The sequence below is a fragment of the Fundulus heteroclitus genome, chromosome 5, assembly GCF_011125445.2.
Source record: "Fundulus heteroclitus isolate FHET01 chromosome 5, MU-UCD_Fhet_4.1, whole genome shotgun sequence".
In the NCBI taxonomy this organism is placed as follows: Eukaryota; Metazoa; Chordata; class Actinopteri; order Cyprinodontiformes; family Fundulidae; genus Fundulus; species Fundulus heteroclitus.
The window spans coordinates 40,115,974-40,140,513 of record NC_046365.1 but is presented as its reverse complement, the minus strand read 5'-3'; the positions used below and the strand labels follow the sequence as shown (position 1 = coordinate 40,140,513).

The window sequence follows — 24,540 nt, the reverse complement described above, 5'->3', positions numbered from 1 at the left end:
CACTGAGTTACACACAGTTTATACTAGTGAAAAAGCGAGCTAATCTAAAGTTAGTTGTAAATCAGCAGAGGATGAGCTTCATCAGAAATGATAAAATAAAAGTAAAAAAAATACATGCCAGAGGAAATATTGCACAATCATTGATAATAGGTCTTATCTTGTGTTTTTTTTTTTTTTTAAGTGTCCTGTCTGGCAGTGTAGCAATAAGAATTGTTGTCTTCATGCCAAAAACAGCCCAACAGATTTTACTTTCACAAGTGGAGACGTACCGCTTTCGCTATAGTGGTCCGCATGATTTATATATGCAGGAAGCTTTATTATAATTTATGCAGGGAATACTTCATGTTATATGGACACTACAATAAGAAAGTAGAAGAGAAAAAGAAAGGAATGAAGGAAAAAAGGAGAAAAGGTGAAAGAAAGAGGAGATAAAAGGGAGAGAATGATAAAACACCAGTCTGCTTCTTCGCCTGCAAAGAGAGATGTAAAAAGAACAACAGATAAAGTATTACAGATACAATCTTGATCTTGATGCCATCACTGAAGTATACACAGTATTAATTAATACAACATATATAAAGTGGCAGCTGAAGATAATAATAGCAGTTGTCTGTATGGAAGTGAGTCTGCAAATAAATAAAAATGTTTTTTTTATTTCTGAGAAACTGGATTGTGTGTTTTGATTATTTATTGTAACCATTAGAATTAACCTAAATAACTGAAATGTTTTAAATGTATATGAGTGTAAATTGCTGAACTGAATTCCTGAAAATAAAAACAATTATTTTTTAATCATATTGTTTTTTTAATCATAATTTTATTGAGATGCTACAGGCTCTGGGGGGACCCTTGACATGTTTGCGCCCCGGGCCGCGGTATTTGTCAACCCGTCCTTGCTGTAACCTGGTCCCCCACCCCAGTCTGTCAGAAAATGCTGAGTTACTGTATAACTGACGGGACGTGATGTGAATGCAACGCAGGGGGTTCGCGCATCACCCCGGACTGGGCCGGACCGGGCCGGGCCGGGCCGGGCCAGCTGGATGCTCCACCCAGACAGCCCGAGCAGAAAAGCCGCAGAAAGGAAGCGACGCTCGGCTGCAGAGGCGCGGATGTGGACGGGAGGAAATGCTTGGCAGCTCAGCCTGTTGTCTCCACCTCCTCTCCTCTCCTCTCCTCTCCTCTCCTCCTGCAGCTCCCATCCGACCCGCTGTTCCCTCAGAGCGCCGGCGGCCCGGAGAGGAGCAGCCGAGCGGTGACGCGCTGATCGGGGCAGGACGCTCCACAGGAATGCGGCGGCGGCGCTGAGGCGGCGGACGAACATGGCTTCGGTGCGGCTGCTCGCCAAAGTTGGGACGGGACTTTGGAGAAGTGTGCAGCCTTTTCAGGGCGCCTCGGCGGCTACGGCTCTCCGCAAGGTACCGAGCGAACCGACTCTCACCATTTTGTTTCCACACCGACGCGCAGCGGGCGGCTTGCGGCTGTTTCCGGCTCCGCGTCCAGAAACTCGGATGGAAAGGTTCTCGCTGAAGTATTCGTGTCCGTTTAGGGGTTTTCCGCGTGTTGATCAAACATCAAACGGGTTTTTATTTGGATTTTATGTCGCAGATCAAGCGTGAAGTGGAGGGAAAATGATACATAGATGGTTTAAAAAAAAAAAAAATCAAGGAAAGATTTCCAACCACAACAATCTGAAAAGTGCGGTGTGCGTTTTTATTCAAACACGTAACTCTGGAATCCCTAAATGAATAAAAGTAGATTTAAAGGGTAACTCACCCCCCAAAAAACTTTTTTTTTTTTTTTTTTTTGCCAGTAAACTGTTAACATGATTGAAATATACTACTGTCTACATATCCTGGTCATTTATTGTGAAAATAATAGTGCATATTTGTTGAAATCCTGCTTTTTTTTTTGTCTAAAATCATTGGTGGCGCCCTCCTAGGATTAAACGGTGGTCCTGCATTTAATTTCAATAAATGTTGCTTTCGGTTGATGTGACGTAATTCAGCGGTGGGGTTTAAAAGCAGCTCCGTCTTGAAAACAAAAACACAGCTCCATCTTTTTGCCTCCACGATGAGCACTGTTGCACTTTTCAACCCCTGCAGCAACTTTTGTTCTTCAAAAAATGCGACTGGAAACAAACATACCAACTGTTTATGTGTTGCTGGGGAACTAACGTGAAAGCAGCCAGTTGTTCTGCCGTTAGTGTGTTGCGGTAGCCGGGGTGGGGCTGCCCTGGTTTTATGTTGGATATTCACGGAGCACGAATGTCTACCTAGAACTAACTTCACTGCGCCCGCTGTAAACTTGCTTCTCTAGATCAACCAGGCTTCATGTCCACATTATAAATAAAATTTGGCAAATCAAGCTTGCAGCTGCTTCCCCCCATCCTGAACACAACCCCTCCCGTTCCCGCCTATCCTGCCCACTTTGATGGACTTTTTCAAATTTGTCTGGGTGCAGAAAATGTGCTTTCACATGGTAGTGAGTTACATTTTAGGCTCTGCTTTTTTTTAAGCCAGCTTCACTGCAGTTTCAGCTTCAGCTCCTTCGGGAGGTTGGTCTCGACGACCTTTAGACCTCCACAAACTGAAACGTTTATTCTTTGCAAATCAGCTCAAGCTCTGTCCGGGTCTGTTTTTCGGTCTTGCCACAAAGACTCAATTAAATTTTATTTATATAGCGCCAATTCATGAAACATATCATCTCAAGGCTCTTTCCAAAGTCAGACTCCATCAGATCCTCCAGGTTGGTGAGAAAGTTTCCTCTCTAAGGAAACCCAGCAGGTTGCATCAAGTCTCTCCAAGCAGCATTCACTCCTCCTGAAAGAGCGTAGAGCCACAGTGGACAGTCGTCTGCATTGTTGATGGCTTTGCAGCAATCCCTCATACTGAGCATGCATGAAGCGACAGTGGAGAGGAATACTCCCCTTTAACAGGGAGGAGAACCTCCAGCAGAACTCTATTGGATTTAGTTTCTGGATTTTGACTTTTAATGCGTGAATATTGATTGGTCTAAACCTTTGCAGCTCTGGCTGCATGTTTAGGGACGTCGTCCTGCAGGAAATTAAACCTCCGCTTCGATCTCAGGTCTTTTGCAGCATCTACCAGCTTTTCTTCCAGGGTCTTTCATGTATTAGGCTCCAGCTTCTCTGTCCCTGCTACAGAAATGTGTTGCCACAGCATGATGCTATGATGCTGCCCCCACCATGTTTCACCTTGGAGATGGTGTGTTCAGGGTGATGTGGAGTATTGGTTTTCCTTCAAACACAGCATTTTACATATGAACTAGACCTGCACAACTAACAATTGTTCTGTCAACACATCCTACCACCTGAGCTGTGGATCCTTGCAGCTCCTCCAGAGTTGTCATGGCTGCTTCTCTGATTATTGCTCTCCTGGTCCAGCCTGTCAGTCCAGGTGGACGTCCATGTCCTGGTAGGTCTGCAGGAGGTCCATCCTCTCTCCAGGTCCAGATGATGAACTGATCAAAGCTTGGGATGTTGTTGTAGAACCTGATCCGGCTTTAAACTGGACCAGAACCTCCTCCCTGACCCGTCTGCTGGGTTCCTTGGTCTTCATGCTGATATTTGTTCACCAATGTTCTCTGACAAACCTCTGAGGCCAGAAACAGAACAGCTGGATTTATACTGAGCTTAGATCACTCACTGGAGGACTTTATTAGTTTTTGACTTCTGAAGGCAGCTAAGTCTTTATTCCACTTCACATTTATGCCCTGCTTTGTGTTGGTTGATCACATAAAATCTCAAACTATGTGACAAAATGTGCAAAAAATAAAGTGGTGTCAATACCTTGGCAGGGCGCTGTATATGTGTGGAACCAAAACGGCACTTTTATCGTATTTTCTGCCCGTGTTGCATCATTAGCTATACGGTATCATTCATCACGCCATCCCCAGTTCCCAATGAAGCGCAGCAAATGACTTTGTGCACGAATCTCTGAATGCACCTGTGGGTTCGGTGCAGGAGAGGAAACACCGCCGTGCGTGTGACCACCTCGGCACCATCAGTGGCTTGTCGTCACAACAAAACTGTACGCAGATTCAATTTAGAAATATCGCTGTTAAATCTGTTCCTCTGGAAACTGCAGCAGTCAGACAACGTGCTGCTGGCTGGGCAGGGAGAACCGCCCTGTTGTGCTACGGGTTAAAGGAACGTTTATGTTAAGTAACATTTACGTTAGGTCTGCAGGAACATTAATGTTAAATATGCAGGAACATTAACGTTTGGTCTGCAGGAACATTAACGTTTGGTCTGCAGGAACATTAACGTTTGGTCTGCAGGAACATTAATGTTTGGTCTGCAGGAACATTAATGTTAGGTCTGCAGGAACATTAATGCTAAATATGCAGGAACATTAATGTTTGGTCTGCAGGAACATTAACGTTAAGTCTGCATAAACATTAATGTTTGGTCTACAGGAACATTAATGTTTGGTCTGTAGGAACATTAATGCTAAATATGCAGGAACATTAATGTTAGGTCTGCAGGAACATTAATGCTAAATATGCAGGAACATTAATGCTAAATATGCAGGAACATTAATGTTAGGTCTGCAGGAACATTAATGTTAGGTCTGCAGGAACATTAACGTTTGGTCTGCAGGAACATTAATGTTAGGTCTGCAGGAACATTAATGTTTGGTCTGCAGGAACATTAATGTTAGGTCTGCAGGAACATTAATGTTTGGTCTGCAGGAACATTAACGTTTGGTCTGCAGGAACATTAATGTTTGGTCTGCAGGAACATTAATGTTAGGTCTGCAGGAACATTAATGCTAAATATGCAGGAACATTAATGTTTGGTCTGCAGGAACATTAACGTTAAGTCTGCATAAACATTATTGTTTGGTCTACAGGAACATTAATGTTTGGTCTGTAGGAACATTAATGCTAAATATGCAGGAACATTAATGTTAGGTCTGCAGGGACCCATCCATCCATCCATTTTCCAAACCGCTTAATCCCTCATGGGGTCGCGGGGGCTGCTGGTGCCTATCTCCAGCGTTCACTGGGCGAGAGGCAGGGTACACCCTGGACAGGTCGCCAGTCTGTCGCAGGGTCTGCAGGAACATTAATGCTAAATATGCAGGAACATTAATGTTAGGTCTGCAGGAACATTAATGTTAGGTCTGCAGGAACATTAACGTTTGGTCTGCAGGAACATTAATGTTAGGTCTGCAGGAACATTAATGTTAAGTCTGTAGGAACATTAATGTTAGGTCTGCAGGAACATTAATGTTAAGTCTGTAGGAACATTAATGTTAGGTCTGCAGGAACATTAATGTTAGGTCTGCAGGAACATTAATGTTAAGTCTGTAGGAACATTAATGTTTGGTCTGTAGGAACATTAATGTTAGGTCTGTAGGAACATTAATGTTAGGTCTGCAGGAACATTAATGTTAAGTCTGTAGGAACATTAATGTTAGGTCTGTAGGAACATTAATGTTAGGTCTGCAGGAACATTAATGTTAAGTCTGTAGGAACATTAATGTTAGGTCTGCAGGAACATTAATGTTAAGTCTGTAGGAACATTAATGTTAGGTCTGCAGGAACATTAATGCTAAATATGCAGGAACATTAATGTTTGGTCTGCAGGAACATTAACGTTAAGTCTGCATGAACATTATTGTTTGGTCTACAGGAACATTAATGTTTGGTCTGTAGGAACATTAACGTTAAGTCTGCAGGAGCATTAATGTTTGGTCTGCAGGAACATTAATGCTAAATATGCAGGAACATTAATGTTAGGTCTGCAGGAACATTATTGCTAAATATGCAGGAACATTAATGCTAAATATGCAGGAACATTAATGTTAGGTCTGCAGGAACATTAATGTTAAGTCTGTAGGAACATTAATGTTAGGTCTGCAGGAACATTAATGTTAAGTCTGTAGGAACATTAATGTTAAGTCTGTAGGAACATTAATGTTAGGTCTGCAGGAACATTAATGTTTGGTCTGCAGGAACATTAATGTTAGGTCTGCAGGAACATTAATGTTAAGTCTGTAGGAACATTAACGTTAGGTCTGCAGGAACATTAACGTTAAGTCTGTAGGAACATTAATGTTAGGTCTGCAGGAACATTAATGCTAAATATGCATGAACATTATTGTTTGGTCTACAGGAACATTAATGTTTGGTCTGTAGGAACATTAACGTTAAGTCTGCAGGAGCATTAATGTTTGGTCTGCAGGAACATTAATATTAGGTCTGCAGGAACATTAATGCTAAATATGCAGGAACATTAATGTTAGGTCTGCAGGAACATTAATGCTAAATATGCAGGAACATTAATGTTAGGTCTGCAGGAACATTAATGCTAAATATGCAGGAACATTAATGTTAGGTCTGCAGGAACATTAATGTTAAGTCTGTAGGAACATTAACGTTTGGTCTGCAGGAACATTAACGTTAAGTCTGCAGGAACATTAATGTTTGGCCTACAGGAACATTAATGTTAAGTCTGCAGGAACATTAACGTTAGGTCTGCAGGAACATTATTCTTAGATATGCAGGAACATTAATGTTGGGTCTGCAGGAACATTATTCTTAGATATGCAGGAACATTAATGTTGGGTCTGCAGGAACATTAACGTTTGGTCTGCAGGAACATTAATGTTAGGTCTACAGGAACATTATTGTTAAGTCTGCAGGAACATTATTGTTAGGTCTGCAGGAACATTAACGTTAAGTCTGCAGGAACATTAACGTTTGGTCTGCAGGAACATTAATGTTAGGTCTGTAGGAACATTAACGTTAGGTCTGCAGGAACATTATTCTTAGATATGCAGGAACATTAATGTTGGGTCTGCAGGAACATTATTCTTAGATATGCAGGAACATTAATGTTGGGTCTGCAGGAACATTAACGTTTGGTCTGCAGGAACATTAATGTTAGGTCTACAGGAACATTATTGTTAAGTCTGCAGGAACATTATTGTTAGGTCTGCAGGAACATTAACGTTAAGTCTGCAGGAACATTATTCTTAGATATGCAGGAACATTAATGTTAGGTCTGCAGGAACATTAACGTTAGGTCTGCAGGAACATTATTCTTAGATATGCAGGAACATTAATGTTGGGTCTGCAGGAACATTATTCTTAGATATGCAGGAACATTAATGTTGGGTCTGCAGGAACATTAACGTTTGGTCTGCAGGAACATTAATGTTAGGTCTACAGGAACATTATTGTTAAGTCTGCAGGAACATTATTGTTAGGTCTGCAGGAACATTAACGTTAAGTCTGCAGGAACATTAACGTTTGGTCTGCAGGAACATTAACGTTAAGTCTGTAGGAACATTAACGTTTGGTCTGCAGGAACATTAACGTTAAGTCTGCAGGAACATTAATGTTTGGCCTACAGGAACATTAATGTTAGGTCTGCAGGAACATTAACGTTAGGTCTGCAGGAACATTATTCTTAGATATGCAGGAACATTAATGTTGGGTCTGCAGGAACATTATTCTTAGATATGCAGGAACATTAATGTTGGGTCTGCAGGAACATTAACGTTTGGTCTACAGGAACATTATTGTTAAGTCTGCAGGAACATTATTGTTAGGTCTGCAGGAACATTAACGTTAAGTCTGCAGGAACATTAACGTTTGGTCTGCAGGAACATTAATGTTAGGTCTACAGGAACATTATTGTTAAGTCTGCAGGAACATTAATGTTGGGTCTGCAGGAACATTAACGTTAAGTCTGCAGGAACATTAATGTTTGGTCTGCAGGACTGACAGGCAGGCTGTCATTATGACTCACTTCCCTGCAAGAATGACTAAGATGAGCTGGGAGACCAGATATAAATTTATCCCAGCCAGTGCTGTTGAAGCTTGGAGACGTTCCTCTGCAACTTTACCTCCTGAACATAAGGGATTCAGACTGAATCTCTAATTTAATAAAGGATAAGCTTCACTAAGGCTTTTTCTTCACAGCAGGCACAGCGCTTGCTGGGCAAAAACATTTATTTGAGCAGGAGAAGTGCTGAGTGATCAGATTTCAGAATCCACACAGCACGTCGTTGGGTTTTACGACACTATTAAAGGCGAGCCGCTGAGAAGACTCACCTGAACTGATGTAGGAGTCGGTCGTTGAGGTGGAAAGGGCCGGTGATAATTAAGGTGATGGAGTCTCGATAAATCCCTGGTTCAAGCTAAACGGCATTAGCTCTAAGTAGAGATGCAACAATCAGGCTTCCAACTTGCAGTAATCTCAAACATAGCGTTTAGAATATATCTTAAAAAAATGTAGTATAATTAAATTAAATCACAATTTGAGCATCTTTATCATTAAGTCTCTCATGGAAATTCTGCACCATATTAAAAAAGACATGAAATTGCAATAATATCTTTGAATATTACAATTACAATATAAAAGGAGATTAGGCCAGATTTTTCTCACTCTTCTTTCTTTTCTGTTATTATGACAACCTCACTGCTCTTACTGGGCTTTAGCATCTTGGTCATTTAGACCTAAATCAGATGTGAGAACATTAATATTGCATCTAATCGGCCAAATATCTATTTGTCCGTGTATGCTGCATAAAACACACCAAGCCCACCATTTACCACACCTGAGCAGACCTTTTGGATGGGATGTTACACATAACAATATTGTTGTGACTGCAGTCGACTATATTGTGCAGCTCTACTCAGAGTTGGTTCCAGCCTGCTCTGCAGAACCAGAACCAGAAATGGAGAAGCAGCATTTAGTTCCTATACTCCACTGATCTGGAACAAACTTCCAGAAAACTGCAAAAGTGCTGAAAGCCTGAGTTCCTTTAAATCAAGATTAAAAACACATTTGTTTAGGATTGCATTTGAATGTTCTAGTTAAACTGGTTTACTGAAACATAATTAGTTAAATTTAGCTGTTTTTAATGTTTGCTTTTAGTTTCTATTCTCACATGTTCTATTTTGTGTCTACATTTTATTCCTACTTGCTTTTATTCTGTTTTTATTTTCCTATATTTTAATCATGTAAAGCACTTTGCATTGTCTCTGTACTGAAATGTGCTATACAAATAAATTTGCCTTTGCCACTTAAGAACACAAAATGGAAGCAGGAAGGGGGCAGAAATTATTGAAAGGATAAAATGTACTGGTTTTCTACAAAAAAATCTTCTGTTGGACAATTTCTCTGGAAGTTGAACTTTCTGTGAGACGGAGATTATCATCTGATTTCTGTGCCCTAACAGTTCCACACTGAATCCATGCTTTGCTTTATTAAAGCGATGCACCGTCGGCTCAGTGGACTTTCTTATAATTCTTTCACGGTGCCGTTTACGGCGTGGTAAACATGCAGAGAGGTGGATAGGAAGTTTCCAAAGTTTGATTCTAGCTGTTGAGCTCTGTGGTTCGCCCAGAGCTTCCTGTCTGGCTCTTTGATCACAACAAATGAAGACAAACTGCCATGTGCCTCTTTTCTCCCACCACGTCTGGAAGAATATTAATGACGTGTTTTTAACGTTTGATAAGTTTACTTTTGAGCCTGTAGCTCTATTTCTGGAGATCACTGGCTTCCTTCCTCTCTGCGTGGACAAGCGGTCGTGTGTTTTGCAGACCTGCAGAAGGACAATGACTGTTATCTTGTGAGCAGTGGCGGGTTTTTTTTTTTTTTTTTTTGGCTTTCTGCACGGGGCGTCAGCTGTTGCACCACTTTGATCTCTCAGCTCAAAGCTTCTACGACTGTGTAATGATAATTTCAGCTGTTCAGTAATTTCTGCTGTTATATCTACTAAAAACCGTGTGTAACGGAGCAGCAGTGCCGACATGCAGCTCAGGCTAATCCTGCTTCCTTCCTGTTCACACCGTTGAAGATGGAGGCGTTTTCTGAGCGAGCTTCTGGTCGCCTTGTGACCCTGTGATGAGGACACAGCAGGACTGTGTCTGAACGGAAACTATGATTCACTCACACGGCTAAAGCTGCCAATCCCCAAACCGGCCTTTTTTTTTAATTTTTTATTTCCCTTCAGTCTTCGCTGTGTCCAGAGTTAGCCTTTGTAGGCCCAGGCCTGTAGCTGACACCCAGAAAACGGCAACAGGTGGGGGAGGGACAGTACTCTAGTCTCCATACACTCCCCAGCACTTCCTCTGCCAGTTTTCAAGCTTTAGAAAATAAAATCTAGGACGTTTCATGGGAACTGAAACGTTCTAATTGAATTTAACCGTTTAAAACCTGCGTTTAGCTCGGGCGTCGCCACCCGACCCGGTTCTAGTTACGGTGGTCCAGCCGTGTGGCAGCATGGCTCTGCAGTCACGTCCTCTGATTGATTTCCTGGCTGAAGCGGATCATTAAGTTGAGAAGAGAAGTGAGTTAGAGTAAATGATTTTCCTGAAGGGAGGAAGACGGCGGTTCTCGATCACGTCGCTGACAGGAACTCACTGGGCTTCTCCTCCTGGAAGATTTGTGCTTGCCTCCAGCCTCCAGGCGGTAATTTCACCAACTCTGACCAAATCTCTTTCTCTATTTGGAGTCATGTGAGGCGTCAGGCTGTTGTTCAGCAGCAGACGAGCCCGTGTGTTGGAGAAAACGCCCCCCCTCCTGCTCCCTTTGAGTGGGAGGAGAGTCGTTCAGGAGGCCCCGATGCGGCCCACCGTAGCTCAGATGTGACAGAGCTCATATTAGAGCGACCCGCTGGAAGGCTGCTGGCAAAATGGAACGAGTCGTCGACGTGGGCGCAGGAAGTCATGGCCCGCCTGGAGGGGGGGGGGGCTTATTGCTGTATTCCTGGGAGTTTCCCTCCATGTTGCCACTGTGGCATTAATTACTGACGACTGGCTCGCGGGGTAAATATGCCCTCAGCCGTGTGTTGCCTCAAGCAGCAGCTTGAATAAAGGGTTTTATGAAGGGCTGCATATGTTGATTTCTGACCACCCTGCACACTGACTCTGCAGAGACATATCAGTTCTACCCGCTCTGTTGGTTGCATGTTTGTCAGGACTGGGCTTGTTCAGACTCTGCAGTGACTAATCGGCTCTGTGTGTCATGCAACATACGGGCGTGTCTCTCTTTGTTAGAGCCTGAGGGGGAAAACCTCGGACTGTATGTAGAGCGCATGGAAAATGTCGAGGCGGCGCGTTGGAGTCGCGCCCATCGAGTGCCAAACGGGTGGAGGAACGTCAAGCAGCAGCAGCAGCAGCTGGCCGGTCAACATTTTACAACACAGCTTCAGATAGCAAAGAGCAGCCGACCTGTTTGTCTGGCGGATCTAACCTCTGACAGATAAAGGCGATGTGGATGGTGGTGACAGTGAAGCTCACAGCGTCACCAGAGGCTTTTTTGCCTTGTCCACCAACATTAAGGCAAAAACGACGATGTTCAAACAAGTTGTGAATCGTGTCAGTGAAGTTATTTCAAGGTAGCCACATACAAATGGTACAGCCCGAGTTTGAATAACCAATTTATACCCAACTTAAATGTATATTAGTTACTTAAAGTCGTTATCGAAGATGTTTTCATGCTGCCATTGAGCATGCATGGCAATAAATGACTGTAATAGGAGGGCAAAATGGACTTTGCACCACCTATTAAATGCTTTGTGCATAACTGGAGTCCTGTTAACTGATCATTGGTAACAGAGACGCATCCTATGCAACCAGAAGTTGCAACATACATAAATGCAAAATACACAAAACGCTGCAGAATTTACATTAAGATAAGATAAGATAGGCTTTATTGATCTCACAATGGAGAAATTCACTTGCCACATCGGTTCATACAAGAAGATGCAGAGTAGGAAAGGTGCATTCAATTATATGCAATGATTATGATTGAGTGTTAAATGATTAAGCGTTACCCTTTAATTTAACTGCTATGCATAAAATGTAATTATGAAAAAAACACAAAACATTTGCTTGCGGTTACCATCGTTAAAGACGAACATGCGATCACTGTTGTGTTTAGCCGCTCATGAGGTTCCTAGACTCCTTTTAGGTTTTGGGAAAAGGATAAACTCTATTTCACCCTCTAAACGTTCCGTATAACACCTGCCTTAATTATATTTTCCCCACTGATGACGTTTAACCAGTTTTTCTGATCCACTTTAACGAAATCCCTCCAACTGCACATGCTTTGTTTATTTTTAACCCATCGTTTGACAAGAACATAACAGAGAATATTTCCTGTTAACCGCACTGCATCGTTTTTCCAAAAAGATAATGATTGTTAAAGGTGCATATAGGGAGAGCTCTGAAGTTAAATACTATATATTTTATTTCCCAAACAGGCCTTTACAATTCCCTGATGTGTAAAATGAGTTATCCTCTACTTACTGCAGGTGCCTGTATAGGCTGGTTCAGTTTGAGTATTTCCTGGGCGTGACGCGCTCTCCTTCACCCGGCTACTTTGTTGAGTCTCCGCTGTAATCGATGCATTAGTGGGAGAACACAAGCTAACTTTAATATTTATAACTTTCTTACCTCAGAAGACATCACGTCTCTAAGGAAAAGACCTGTGCAGTCACAGGGGCAGATGCTTTTCCTCTTCTCCCACGCACGTATACAAACACTGGTGTCATTGCAACCTGTCGCCAGAGGGGGCAGAAGTCTGCAAAAAAAACTGGATTTGACGACGTTTTATTATTATTTTGTTCACCAGTTGAGCAACCCATGCAGATTGCACCTTACCTGATGCCAAGTACATTTATTAACCTGCAGGAATGCTTTTCCCCCTCCAGATCTGACCCTTGCTGGCCTCCGTAGTTATTGGACCGAATTCATCTTGCGTTTTTCTTGACTCAAATGATTCATGCTATAGCCACATTCCCCCAATTGCATCAAAACTCGCAGACACACATCTGTACGCCGGCACCGTTCCCAGGGCCACAGCCCCCCCCCCCCCCCCCCCCCCCCCCCCGCACCTCTGGGGACCAAACAAATCACCACCGTCGGAAATCCAATGAGCTCGAGTCGTCAGGTTAACGGCTTCCTGTTAAAGGCGTGTCGTTGCAAAGGTTTTCTAAATGATTGAGCCGCTCCACGGTCTTTGTTGTTGCTATATTTAGGTGGCAACCTGAAAGGATCTGTGTTTAAGGTGCAGCGCGTCGGAACCAGCGGTAATAGAAAGCCAGAGGCGTAGCCGTGGAAGAAGTGGGCTCTTATTTATCACTGGGCTCTCAGGCTGGATTATCTGACACAACAGCCACCTTCTGTTGATGTACAGGGGGATCGGTAATATGTGCGCACAGCAGCAGGCCTGGGGCCAGGCGGCTTTTCAGCCGGCTCTCAATTATGACCGTTCACACACGCAAAGTCGTTCTCATTAAAAAGTCAAAGAGCCTCACGGACCTTTGATGATTAGTTTCAGATCTGTGGTTTTCTTGTTACTGAGAATCGCTCCGTAACACGGACTGTTAAAGCATGAGAAGCATGTTTACAGCATGGATTAACATCCAGCGACTGCACCTCACCGATGAACAGGAAAATCTGCATACCGCCGTGTGGGAATAAGGGTTGGTTGCTCTCTGGGACGTATCAGTCCGTCTAATAATGTCTCTGAGACTCTGTGCGCTTTAACGGACAGCAGCGTTATTGGTTCCCCTTCCCCGTCCGTTTGTTTAGTTCCAACTTAATCAAAGAAGATATTTCAAAGAATGAATCTCTGATCTGCAGGTTCATATTTACTGGAAAACCAGATTGTGTGTTCAACATAGAAGAACTATATTTAAAAAGAAACATGTCTCCTTTTCTGTCGGTCACCAGTGAACTAAAATCTCTCTTTCACCTGAGATCTCACCGGCAGACAGCTGGACTTTAATTAGTCCAACTCCAGCCGCTGATGTCCAGTTTCCCACTAAATCAACTCGGCCCGACCTGATTTGGTTATTGATTTGCTAAATTATAAAGAACCAACTAATGTTTTTATTTTTATTTTAGATGTAAAAAGAAATGCAGGTTTAAGCAGCTTTATAAGTTATTCAGTGGATAACTCCGTCTGACACATCAGAGACACTAAAAGTAGCTGTGATATCTTTTTAGATCCATTTAGGGTTTTTGTAACATAATAAAAGTATAAAAGAAATCCTCTTTTTTGCAAAGCTTTTATGTTTTATTCTATTTTAAATCCTTATAATGGAATTAAAATGGTGGTTCTTTAAAAATTACATTTATTTTCTGCCACAGTTCTTTGTATGTATTACCACAGTAGATATTATTAAAATTATAAGTCATCTTTCCTTAAAAGATCAGATAACATTAGCGGCTCTAAACGAGTTTTATTGAGCCGGACTGAGGGCAGAAATCCACCTCTTAGCCCTGGGCGGTGCTGAGAATCGAAATTATATATTTTTTTAAACTCGCAACAGAAACTGAGCAGATTCTGAGCTTTAAGGAAAACACCAAAATACCATCTTTATTTATAAAGAGCTTAATAACAGCCAACAGCTGAAACAAAGTGCTGTACATCGCTACAAGCTAAAACACATCCATTAAAAAAAAATAAGATAATGCATGAAAACGCTTAGAAGAAACAGTAAAACCAATTAAAAATTAAAACTAAGTCTCACTAGTGGAAAATAATAGTGGGTTTTAAAGGTGGGCAGTGAAGGAGCCTCTTATGTGCAGATTATTCAACGATAGAAAAGGCCCCGCCCCTCTGAGCCTCCTCTCAGACCTCGGTACCTCCAATAGATGGGAAACTAGATCAGCAGCTCGTCATGGTACCAATCAGGCCCGGTTCCGTTTTTTGGACCTTTGCCGTGACAAACTCCCCAACTTTGAGGTGGTAGTCCCTGGAAATGAAAAATGACCCGAACCACATGGACACAAAGAGTCCATCAGAGAATAACATTCAGCCTCTTATTGGTGGGACTTCTGCCTCCTGGGAGTCCACATAGAGGAGAAACTGACCCGGTTGAAAGGATCCACACACTGTTGGTACAGAAGGGAGCAAATGCTCCACTTTCTGAGAATCCTCAGGAAAAATAACCAACTAGAGATCGCTTGTGTCTTTCTAACGCTGCACCACAGCGAGCATCGTCTCAGGCCGCCTCTGGTTGGCCAGCTGCAGGAAGGAAAAAGCTCCAGGGCGGCTGCCACTGCAAAGGCTTGCACCTCGCTTGTTGTTGTAGTTATACTGGTGAAGATTCTCAGTCATCCAGGTCATGGTCATTCCAAAAAAAAGGTAAAAAACAAAGCAACTGGACTTGTTTTCCGTTGTTGTAGTTGTTAAAATGATGATAATGATTCAGTATCAGTAGTCTGTATGAGCCGGAGGCAGAAAGAAGATGCTCTGACTGCGCTGAGATTACAACACTACAGCACTGAGTATTCTGTCCTTTTTACAGCTAAACTTTAAACTGTGGTGTATTTTATTTAGATTTTATGTAACAGACGGATGGATAGTTGCGACCAATCATGCTAAAAATGATTACAAACAAAAAGTCAGAAAACTGTGGTGAGCATTTACTTTTAGTCTAAGTCAGAACTTTGCAGAACCAATGAAAGTCGGTTCTTCAGGCTGTCTCTGCTCTCTGTCAGGTTAGACGGAGACTCTGTAAGCAGTCCTGCCACAGATTCTCAACTGGATTTAGGTCTGAACTTTGACTAGGCCATTCTAACACATGTACCGTATTTTTCGGATTATAAGGTGCATCAAATATTCTTCCCAAGTGTGTATTACTCCTCCACGTCCACAGCTCTCTATCGGTCTCTGTCTGGAGGACAAAGTAGCTGGACCAAAATAAACGTAACTTTTATATTGAATTAACTTTCTAGGTTTATTGTTGTTAGGGAAGACAGATCATCCGCTATTACGATCTAATATAGAACAGATTCCTGGGTCAATGTGAGCTTCTGAGCTTTCTGTGTCTCTGCTCTGTCTTCTCTAAGCCCCAGTGGGTGGAGGCAGATGAGCGTTCACACTGAGCCTGGTTCTGGTTCTGCTGGAGGTTCTCCTCCCTGTTAAAGGGGAGTTTTCCTCTCCACTGTCGCTTCATGCATGCTCAGTATGAGGGATTGCTGCAAAGCCATCAGCAATGCAGACGACTGTCCACTGTGGCTCTACGCTCTTTCAGGAGGAATGAATGCTGCTTGGAGAGACTTGATGCAACCTGCTGGGTTTCCTTAGAGAGGAAACTTTCTCACCAACCTGGAGGATCTGATGGAGTCTGACTTTGGAAAGAGCCTTGAGATGACATGTATCATGAATTGGTGCTATATAAATAAAATTGAATTGAATTGTTGCTAGCACGTACTCCAGGCTGCCTTACATGAATGCATTTCTAGTTTAGACATTACAGTCAGGCAGTCTGGTAGACAGCTCAGGGGTCCTATCAGGTAGTGACACAGTGTACCGTAATGCTCCGAATATCCATTGAGCGGAGCAGCTTGTTGCTAACCAAAGTCATACTTACACATTTTGACAGATTTTTGAGTGCATTGTACCACATAAAATCAGTCAGTGAGCACAACGGTGATCATATATAAGGCCCACCATCAATTTTTGAGGAAATTTAAGGATTTTAAGTGCGTCTTATAGTCTGAAAATCACAGTATGTGCTTTGATCCAAACCCTGCCATTGTCTGCTAGACGCTGAACCTCCTCCCCAGTCCTCTAGTCTGCTGCAGCCTCCTCCAGGTTTACTTCCAGGATGGTTTTGGTTTTAGCTCCATCCATCTTCTCATCAGTCAAAGGAACTTGATGGTTGTCAGAGTCAAATGCCTTCTTCAGATCTAGAAATGCTGCTCCCACACAATGATTCTTGTCCAGCAAACTCTCGACTTTCTCAATAAAAAAAACAAAACAACCAGTAGCTGTTTCAGTAGAGTGGTTGACTCTGAGACCAAACTGGATTCGATTCAGTGGGAAATGGCCCTTCTCAACATGTTTAATCAAGTGACCTTGGAGTCAATGGGTAAGACACTCAGTAATTAGCTACGTCTGTCTCAAGTCCTGCCGGTGTAATTGTAGCTACCTTCCAGGAGGAGGGTACTATCTTTTGATTAGTTTGACTGTTGTAGATCCCGGATTAACTACGAAGCACATAGTCATTTTCATTTAAATCCCTTTGGCTGTTAAAAGTGATCAAAATAAGCTCATTAAATTCTTCTGCGGCATATTTTCACGGCTTCTCGCTGTTTTCTTGCACAGCTGTCGTCGGGTTTGAGGTTCCCGTTCTAACCGAAGCTTCTCAGACACTTCATCTCTCCTCCGGTGGAGCGGAAAGGGCAACACGACCCGCCTCTGCTCGGTCGCTCTGCCCCCCAGCTCAGTTTCTCTGACGGCTCCATCGCTCCTCTTTAATGTAGTATCGATCGAGCGGAGAGACTCCCCTGCGATGAGGTGAAGGCACAGATCCAGTGGGATTCCTGCAGAGGAACCGGTTTAAACTATATCGCTGCTGGAGTAATGTAATCGCTATTAGAAAAGCAATAATCTGGTGCTTTCCTGACAGAAACGAACACGCTCCTGTGTTTTTAGTTGATCCAGCTGTCTGTAGCAGAGCTGAGATGGGGCTAACAGAGAGCAGAGGAGGATGCAGAGCTACACCCGCTGCATACCAAGCGCTGGATGTAGGGACCAGAAGCTCGCTGTTTATTATCAGCAGTGGCTCCTGAGGTCCCTTCTCACAATCTGCCGCTCCATCAGCAGACACGGAGGGACCGGAAATTAGTAGGAAGGTCAGACAATCTGCATCTCCACCTGGTCTGATTTCTGCAGCTGTTAGAAGCAGCAGAGCCAAACCCCGGCACTTGTTATCAGGGTTGTTGGGAAGAAAACAGTTCTGCAGAATGGGCAGCTTTGCCGGCAGCCCGTCTGTTTACATGCGATCTGATGACGGGACGGTTTACCAAAGGCGCGGTGTTTGGTTACACCAAGAGCAAACCATGGAAACTCCCTCCTTCATGATCTTTGTTCTGTTTCTTTCCATTCAGGTTCATCCCAGACATCCTTCACTGGGACACTGTGCAGCTCTCTTCTCCAGCTCCACTGCTCCCCCTGGTGGTAAGATACTCTTCCTGCATTCACACCGTTGTTGTCACACTGCCCGGCTGAGCTGTTTGAGCTTTTTCACACGTCGTCGTGTTACAACCACACACTGCAGAGTGTCTTACTGGGATCCTTATGGCTGTAAAATGCTGGGTAAAAAAAACAGTATATGGTTTACAAAATGAAATAAATCAATAAATATATAATAATATATAAATAAATATAAATCTGAAAAGAATGGCATGCATTTTTTCTGCCCCCTTGTCCCTGATGACCATAAATAAAATCCACCAGGACCAAATTAGAAAAGTGGTTAGAGTCAAACTGAGTAATTTAACCTCAGTTCTGTGTTCTAAACACAGCTGTTCTGGAAAAGAAAACTTCTGAGGTTTGTTAGAGAACATTAGTGAACTAAGAAACTATAAGAGAAACTCTGGAGGAGCTGCCGACATCCACAGCTCAGGTGGGAGAATCTGTCAACAGGACAACTATTAGTTGGCCACTCCAGGAATCTGAAATCTGCCAAATCCTGGATGAAGTTTGCAGAGACGAAAGCCACAGGAAGTCCTTATTTGGATTATTTGGTCTAAATGCAAAGTGGACCTACATGTGGCGAACAATTAACACTTTACCATTCCCGTTAGGAAACATGGTGGTTTGCAGCTTTGTGTTGTCATGTTACATAAAATCCCAGTAAAATACGCTGAAAGTTGTGGCTGACAAAGAGCCAACTAATGTCTTTTTAAATTTAGATATTTAAAAAAAAACAAAAAAAAAAAACAATCCAATCTGGAAAAAGGGATATGAACACAGCTGCAGTCTGTGGATGTTCGCTTATCTGTTTCTGGCTGTAACATATATTTAGGCATGCCTTATTGGATTAGAAGGCAGATTTCGTCTCTCTCTCTGTTGCAGACGTGTCTTTGAAGCACAAACATGGCCGCCTGGTTCTGGAGGTGCCGTTGCCGTCCAGGAACGAGAAGTGTCTCTTCTACCTGCGGCCCATGCTGATGACCGTAGGCGACCTGATCGCCGATCTGCAGAGAGAGGACACAGGAGCGACCGCCTCTCTGCTCGCTGAAGGTATGAGGCTTCGTACCACAGCGGGTCCACGATGTGCTGCCAGTGGCGCTGGTCCGGTTTGTCAGGCTGGGTTTAGTTCAGCTGGAGTATCGACTAGTTTGACAGGAGTCTGTAGAGCGGGGGTGGCCCAACGTGGACGCCCGGGGGCCATTTCTGTCCCCTGGAATGATTTTGTGCGACCCCCCCCAACTACATCTCCACATTTATTTAATGCACCAGAACATGAGAGTAATGCAGATGGTGGCCATCTATTCTTAATTAGAGCAAATATTTTACAGATGAGTTACAATTTTTCTTACAACTGAAACTGTTAGGTACAACACAAAGTAGCTTTAATTTCATTGTATAAATAAATGCACCAAAATCGGCTTTTAATTCTTTTTTTTTTTTAATTGGCTAAATACAGCACCTGTTTTAAAAAAAGAAAAAGTCCTGTTCCTATTGCGGAGAATAGACAAAAAAATTTAAATCATCATGTTTGTTTTGGTAATTAAGTATAAAGAGATTCCCTGTTAGGCTGCAAAACACTTCCTTTTTAGGTTGTGTCCGTTTGTTGTTTTTGTGGTGTAAGGTTTTATGGTTGGGGCAGTTGTCTCAGGGCCAATTGTTTCGATCTGGCTCAAAGGCCATAAGAAAAAGGAAGAAACACCACATATACGAGGCAAGCTGCACAACAAAACACAGCTGCTTCTGTAAAGAAGTGCCAGTTTAAATAAGGAGGTCTCTTTCAGGATTGGTGGAGCAATCAAGGTGAGTATCCAATCGGGAGAAGAGGAGAACTTTAACAGGAAGTGATGCAGGAGCAAATGCAAGAAATAACCGCTGATCTCTATTATACACTGGAGTGCTAATCGCCCGCTGTTAGAACGAGTCGCTTTGAAGCCACCAGCCGCCATATTTCCCCCAGTAACTAGAGAATATGTGCGTTACAGCATCGAATAACGAGGATTTTCTCATGTTCAGGGGGGGCTTGAAATTTTTAAAATGTACTTTTTTGTACTTAAACTGTCAAGTATATTATATTATATATAATATATTTATTTAATATGAATAACATGTGAAATATTTCAGCACATAATTTCCTAGTAGTTGATAGTGTTAGTACATCCACTGACTGTAGAATTACCTATGAAATCTTTTCACACAGCCAGAAAACTGCTTGTTGTTGCAACCAAATCCTATGGGGTTCTGTGAGAGTAGGGAATAGCAAGATGGCGGCCAGTGACTTCAGTTTTTCGGGCAAATTAGCACTCCAGTGTAGCTCAGTGGAAATAACCCAGGAGAAGGTCTGCATCAAGATCCCATAGCGGAGCCAGCTGGCAGGAAGCAGCAACTGCACCTGAATTTAAATAACGAGAAAAGAGAAAACAAACAAAGGCCAGTGGACAGAACAGGGTCCAAAAGAATTAGCTTAATGGATGTTTATCTTTTAATACAACAAAAGATGCAAAACACTTCTAAATCTTGAATCCCTTTCAAACATAAAAATCTCACAAATTTAATTAAAACAGTGCATGATCATAATAAGTTGAGCTGGTAAAGTAAAGTTCACAATATATTTTTGGGGGGATTTTATTTTTGGCCATCAGGTACACATTTAGTGAACATTTAGTCCTGGGAATGAAAAACTTGGACAGCCTTGCTCTGATTTTTATTGAATATTATGTAAATGATCCTGGTAACGCTGCAACTCTTCAATTAGAGAAGAATTAGTTGCTTGTGAACCACATTAATTGTATAAACGGGACATTTTTTTTTGTTTTCACTCGTCCTTCCCAGACGGCCAACGTGTTGCCAACACGACGCTGTTGGACACCCTGCTGGAGAAGGACTTCCAGCTCGTCATCAACGAAGACGTTTACAGCGTCAGCGCTCCTGAGAAAGGTAACGCCGCGCCGTCGGCTCATAAACGGGCGCTCCTTACCTCGCAGGTGACTCCGTAGCGGGATCATTTCCACCCGGTTGCTTCCTCTGTTGCAGTGATCCCCAGCAGTGAGCATGCCAGGGACCTGGAGGACATGAAACACGTGGTGCACCTGCTGCACGCAGCGCTCCACCTGCCTGAACACCAGCTGCTGCAGGAGAGGCAGCTGCTGGAGAGGCTGGACAGCATCAAGCAGGAGCTCTCACCCCTGGAGAAGGTAGCGGGTTGACCTGTTCGTTTTATAGCCTTCTAAGTGTGTTTAATCCTAAAACGTGTTAAAATGCCCCTGAATTTAATGTCTATGACCATAATGATGCACGAGGAGGCTCACTGACCCCGTTGTTCCTTTCAGACCAAGGCCCAGCTGTCCCGGGCTGCAGAGTTTCACACGTCCAGGGCGGTCTGGACCGGCATGGCCCTGCTGTCGGTGCAGGCCGGCGCCCTGGGCTGGCTCACCTGGTGGGTGTACTCCTGGGACGTCATGGAGCCCGTCACCTACTTCATCACCTACGGCACCAGCATGGGAGTCTTTGCCTACTACATCCTCACCAAGCAGGCAAGCTTCACACACATTTTCTCTTAGAAATCTGCCTTTTACTCAATATTTAAATGTTTTGTTTGCAAATAAAATGGTTTTCTTTCACTTTTAGCGTGTAAGGAGAATGCAGTAAAACTGATAATTGTTTCTGTTACGTTGCCAAACAGGAGGTTTTAATACCGTATTTTTTGGACTATAAGGCACACCTAAAATTGTTAAAACATCTTTTAAAAAATTGTTGATGGACCTTTTATATATGATTAAAGCTGTGCTTATTGACCACTTTTATGTGGTACAATACGCTCAAAAATCTGTTTAAAATGTGTAAGTACGACTTTGGTTAGCCACAAAGGATCAAAGCCCTGAATGTTGAGACAATTTTTTTCACAAACAAGCTGTGGGGCAGAAAACCCAAACAAATCCAGGGTACACCGGAGATATCTGCAGCTGCTATTTCTATTTAATTCAAATCGAAAGGACTTTATTAAACAAAACGGTACACTAAGTTTGGACACTAACCTGGTGCATTCTTAAAAATATGACATAAAAAATTGGAGTTGAGTGTGGAGGCTCCCACACAGTCGGGCGTACTGTGCTGAGACCATAATTTTATTAATTTACTGTTAATATTATACTAGTATCAATATGTTGCATAATAATGTAAATCATAATGTAATTCAGGTTACTGCTAAAATTTTTTTTGAATACCAGTAATCCAATTTGAGATCAGATCGTATCAATTCTAAATCATCAAATCAAATCGATACATCGAACCTTAATTTTATAAGTGAGCTCTGGGGATTTTTTTTTTTAATCTTCAGTGGATCATTTATTCCAGTTGTTTTTAAATGTTTTCTCTGCCTATAGATGTGATCGGGTTTAGATCAGGAGCTGTTCTTGTAGGCGTTTCCTAATTTATTCAATTCAGTTTTATTTATATAGCGCCAATTCATATCATGTGTCATCTCAAGGCTCTTTCCAAAGTCAGACTCCATCAGATCCTCCAGGTTGGTGAGAAAGTTTCCTCTCTAAGGAAACCCAGCAGGTTGCATCAAGTCTCTCCAAGCAGCATTCACTCCTCCTGAAAGAGCGTAGAGCCACAGTGGACAGTCGTCTGCATTGTTGATGGCTTTGCAGCAATCCCTCATACTGAGCATGCATGAAGCGACAGTGGAGAGGAAAACTCCCCTGTAACAGGAAAGAGAACCTCCAGTATATTCACAGTTCTGTGTGCAGGTTGCTTTGGTGCTTTACAACATGATGGAGCTTGATTATTAAGGGCTTTATACGTGAGAAGAAGAATTTTAAATTCTATTCTTGATTTAACAGGAAGCCAATGAAGGGAAGCTAAAATTGGAGAAATATGATCCCTCTTGTTGATTTTCATCAGAACTCTTGCTGCAGCATTTTTGGATCAGCTGAAGACTTTGAACTGCATTTATTGGACTTCCTGATAGTAAAGAATTACAATAGTCCAGCCTTGAAGTAACAAATGCGTTTTAAGATCTTATAAAGATCAAGACACTTCTGCCTCACTTGAACGGCTCATTCTCTTGTCTTTCCCATTTTGAGGAGCTATTTAGAGCAAATGGGTGGATTTTTCTAAATTTTCCAGTGTGAGATTTTTATACACCCACCAGTAATTGCAGAACCTTCACACTACCTAATTAGCTTTCTTTAGTATCCCGATGTTTTCTGTCATTGTGTCTATATTTTGCTAAACAGGCTCATTTCTGCAGATCTTTCTAGATCCAGTTCATCTGCACTGAATCATCACGTGAACCGACGTTTCTCCTTTAACTCTCTCTCTCAGGATTATGTGTATCCAGACGCCAAGGACAGACAGTTTCTACGCTACTTTTATAAGGGGGCCAGGAAGAAGCAATTCAACGTGGAAAAATACAACAGACTGAAGGACGAACTTGAACAGGTGACACCAGTTATTATATTATATATCAGACTTATTGTTTTTGGAAAAACAAATGACAACCACAATCTCTTCACAGTTAAATGTGACTGGATTTTTTATTTTTTTTTTAAGGTGGAAGAGGACTTAAGACGTCTGAAATATCCAAATCAACTTCAGCTCCCGCTGGAACAGATCCAGATGAAGCCGTAAGCCAAGCTGGAAGGATTGAGACTCAAACGGAGCCAAATGTTTGTTTTATTCTGATAATGCCATATTTTTACCTTGAAATCTATCATTCTGTATTAGGAACATTCTTCATACTGATGCCATATTGTATCCTCAATAAATTCACAAACATTAACGATTAAAGTTTGCATTTCCAATCTGTTTTTCCTTTCTTGTCTGTCAGGCTGTGTTTCTACGTCCTTGTTTTCAGCATGATCAGCCAGATGGGACTTAAAACATTGTGCGATAGGGCTGCACTATTTATCGCATTAGCAATGTGTGCAATGTTCCTTTTATTTGGAAAGGACTATTTGGAGCGCAATAAGTGTTTATATGTTCCAAGAGCTATGAACGTGCATATTTCCTGCTAATGTTAGAGCATGACATCAAATGTCATTGGGAAGACCCCTGGGTAGAGCCAGAAGTGCCATAAATACCAAATGTGGGACATTTAGGACTCTGTTCAGTCTTTCCGCTGATTGGTGAGAACGACTGCAGCCCCATGCAGCCTTTATACGGACAAAACCACAAATGTTCCCCCTGCACTTACCCACCATAGACACCAGATGGTGCTAAAGAGCTTCCAGTCATATACAGGAGGATTTACGCTTATATGAAGACAGGACAGAGTAAAAACATGCGCAGAACGCTGTTACAGGTGTTCTGCGCAGCTTCCATGAATGTCGTTGACATTTGAGTTTTTCCTCCTAATGAACAGATTTTTTTTTTTTACTCAGGTCATCTTTATGCAATATTAAAAGTACTTTGAGCTTAAATGTTTAACTTTTTAAATGTAGTTTCACAATTGGCTCAATCTCATATTTTACTCAAAATGATTTTTTTTAGAAACATCCACTTATGTATATGACAAAATAAGCTTCGAGGGGTTAAACAAATAAGGCAATTTGATA

The 24,540-nt window shown here is 42.4% G+C and overlaps 1 protein-coding gene across 1 annotated transcript; it reads left to right on the top strand.

Annotated features, from left to right (window-relative positions):
* Nucleotides 1–1,042: 1,042 nt before the first annotated feature.
* On the top strand, nt 1,043–23,785 carry LOC105930600 (calcium uniporter protein, mitochondrial). Its single transcript, XM_036137589.1, has 8 exons — nt 1,043–1,415; nt 17,896–17,965; nt 18,866–19,033; nt 20,813–20,917; nt 21,014–21,174; nt 21,310–21,513; nt 23,309–23,425; nt 23,537–23,785. Exons 1-8 carry the CDS (start codon nt 1,320–1,322, stop codon nt 23,612–23,614), a joined length of 999 nt encoding a protein of 332 aa, XP_035993482.1. The 5' UTR covers nt 1,043–1,319; the 3' UTR covers nt 23,615–23,785.
* The last annotated feature ends 755 nt before the right edge of the window (nt 23,786–24,540 follow it).

What these genes read in the sequence shown, in the direction of transcription:
- LOC105930600 (XM_036137589.1), top strand. Translation starts at nt 1,320, where the DNA reads ATGGCTTCGGTGCGGCTGCTCGCCAAAGTTGGGACGGGACTTTGGAGA. An exon ending in CTCCACTGCTCCCCCTGGTG is followed by an intron (nt 17,966 to 18,865) that starts GTAAGATACTCT and finishes TCTCTGTTGCAG; the next exon opens with ACGTGTCTTTGAAGCACAAA. An exon ending in CGCCTCTCTGCTCGCTGAAG is followed by an intron (nt 19,034 to 20,812) that starts GTATGAGGCTTC and finishes CGTCCTTCCCAG; the next exon opens with ACGGCCAACGTGTTGCCAAC.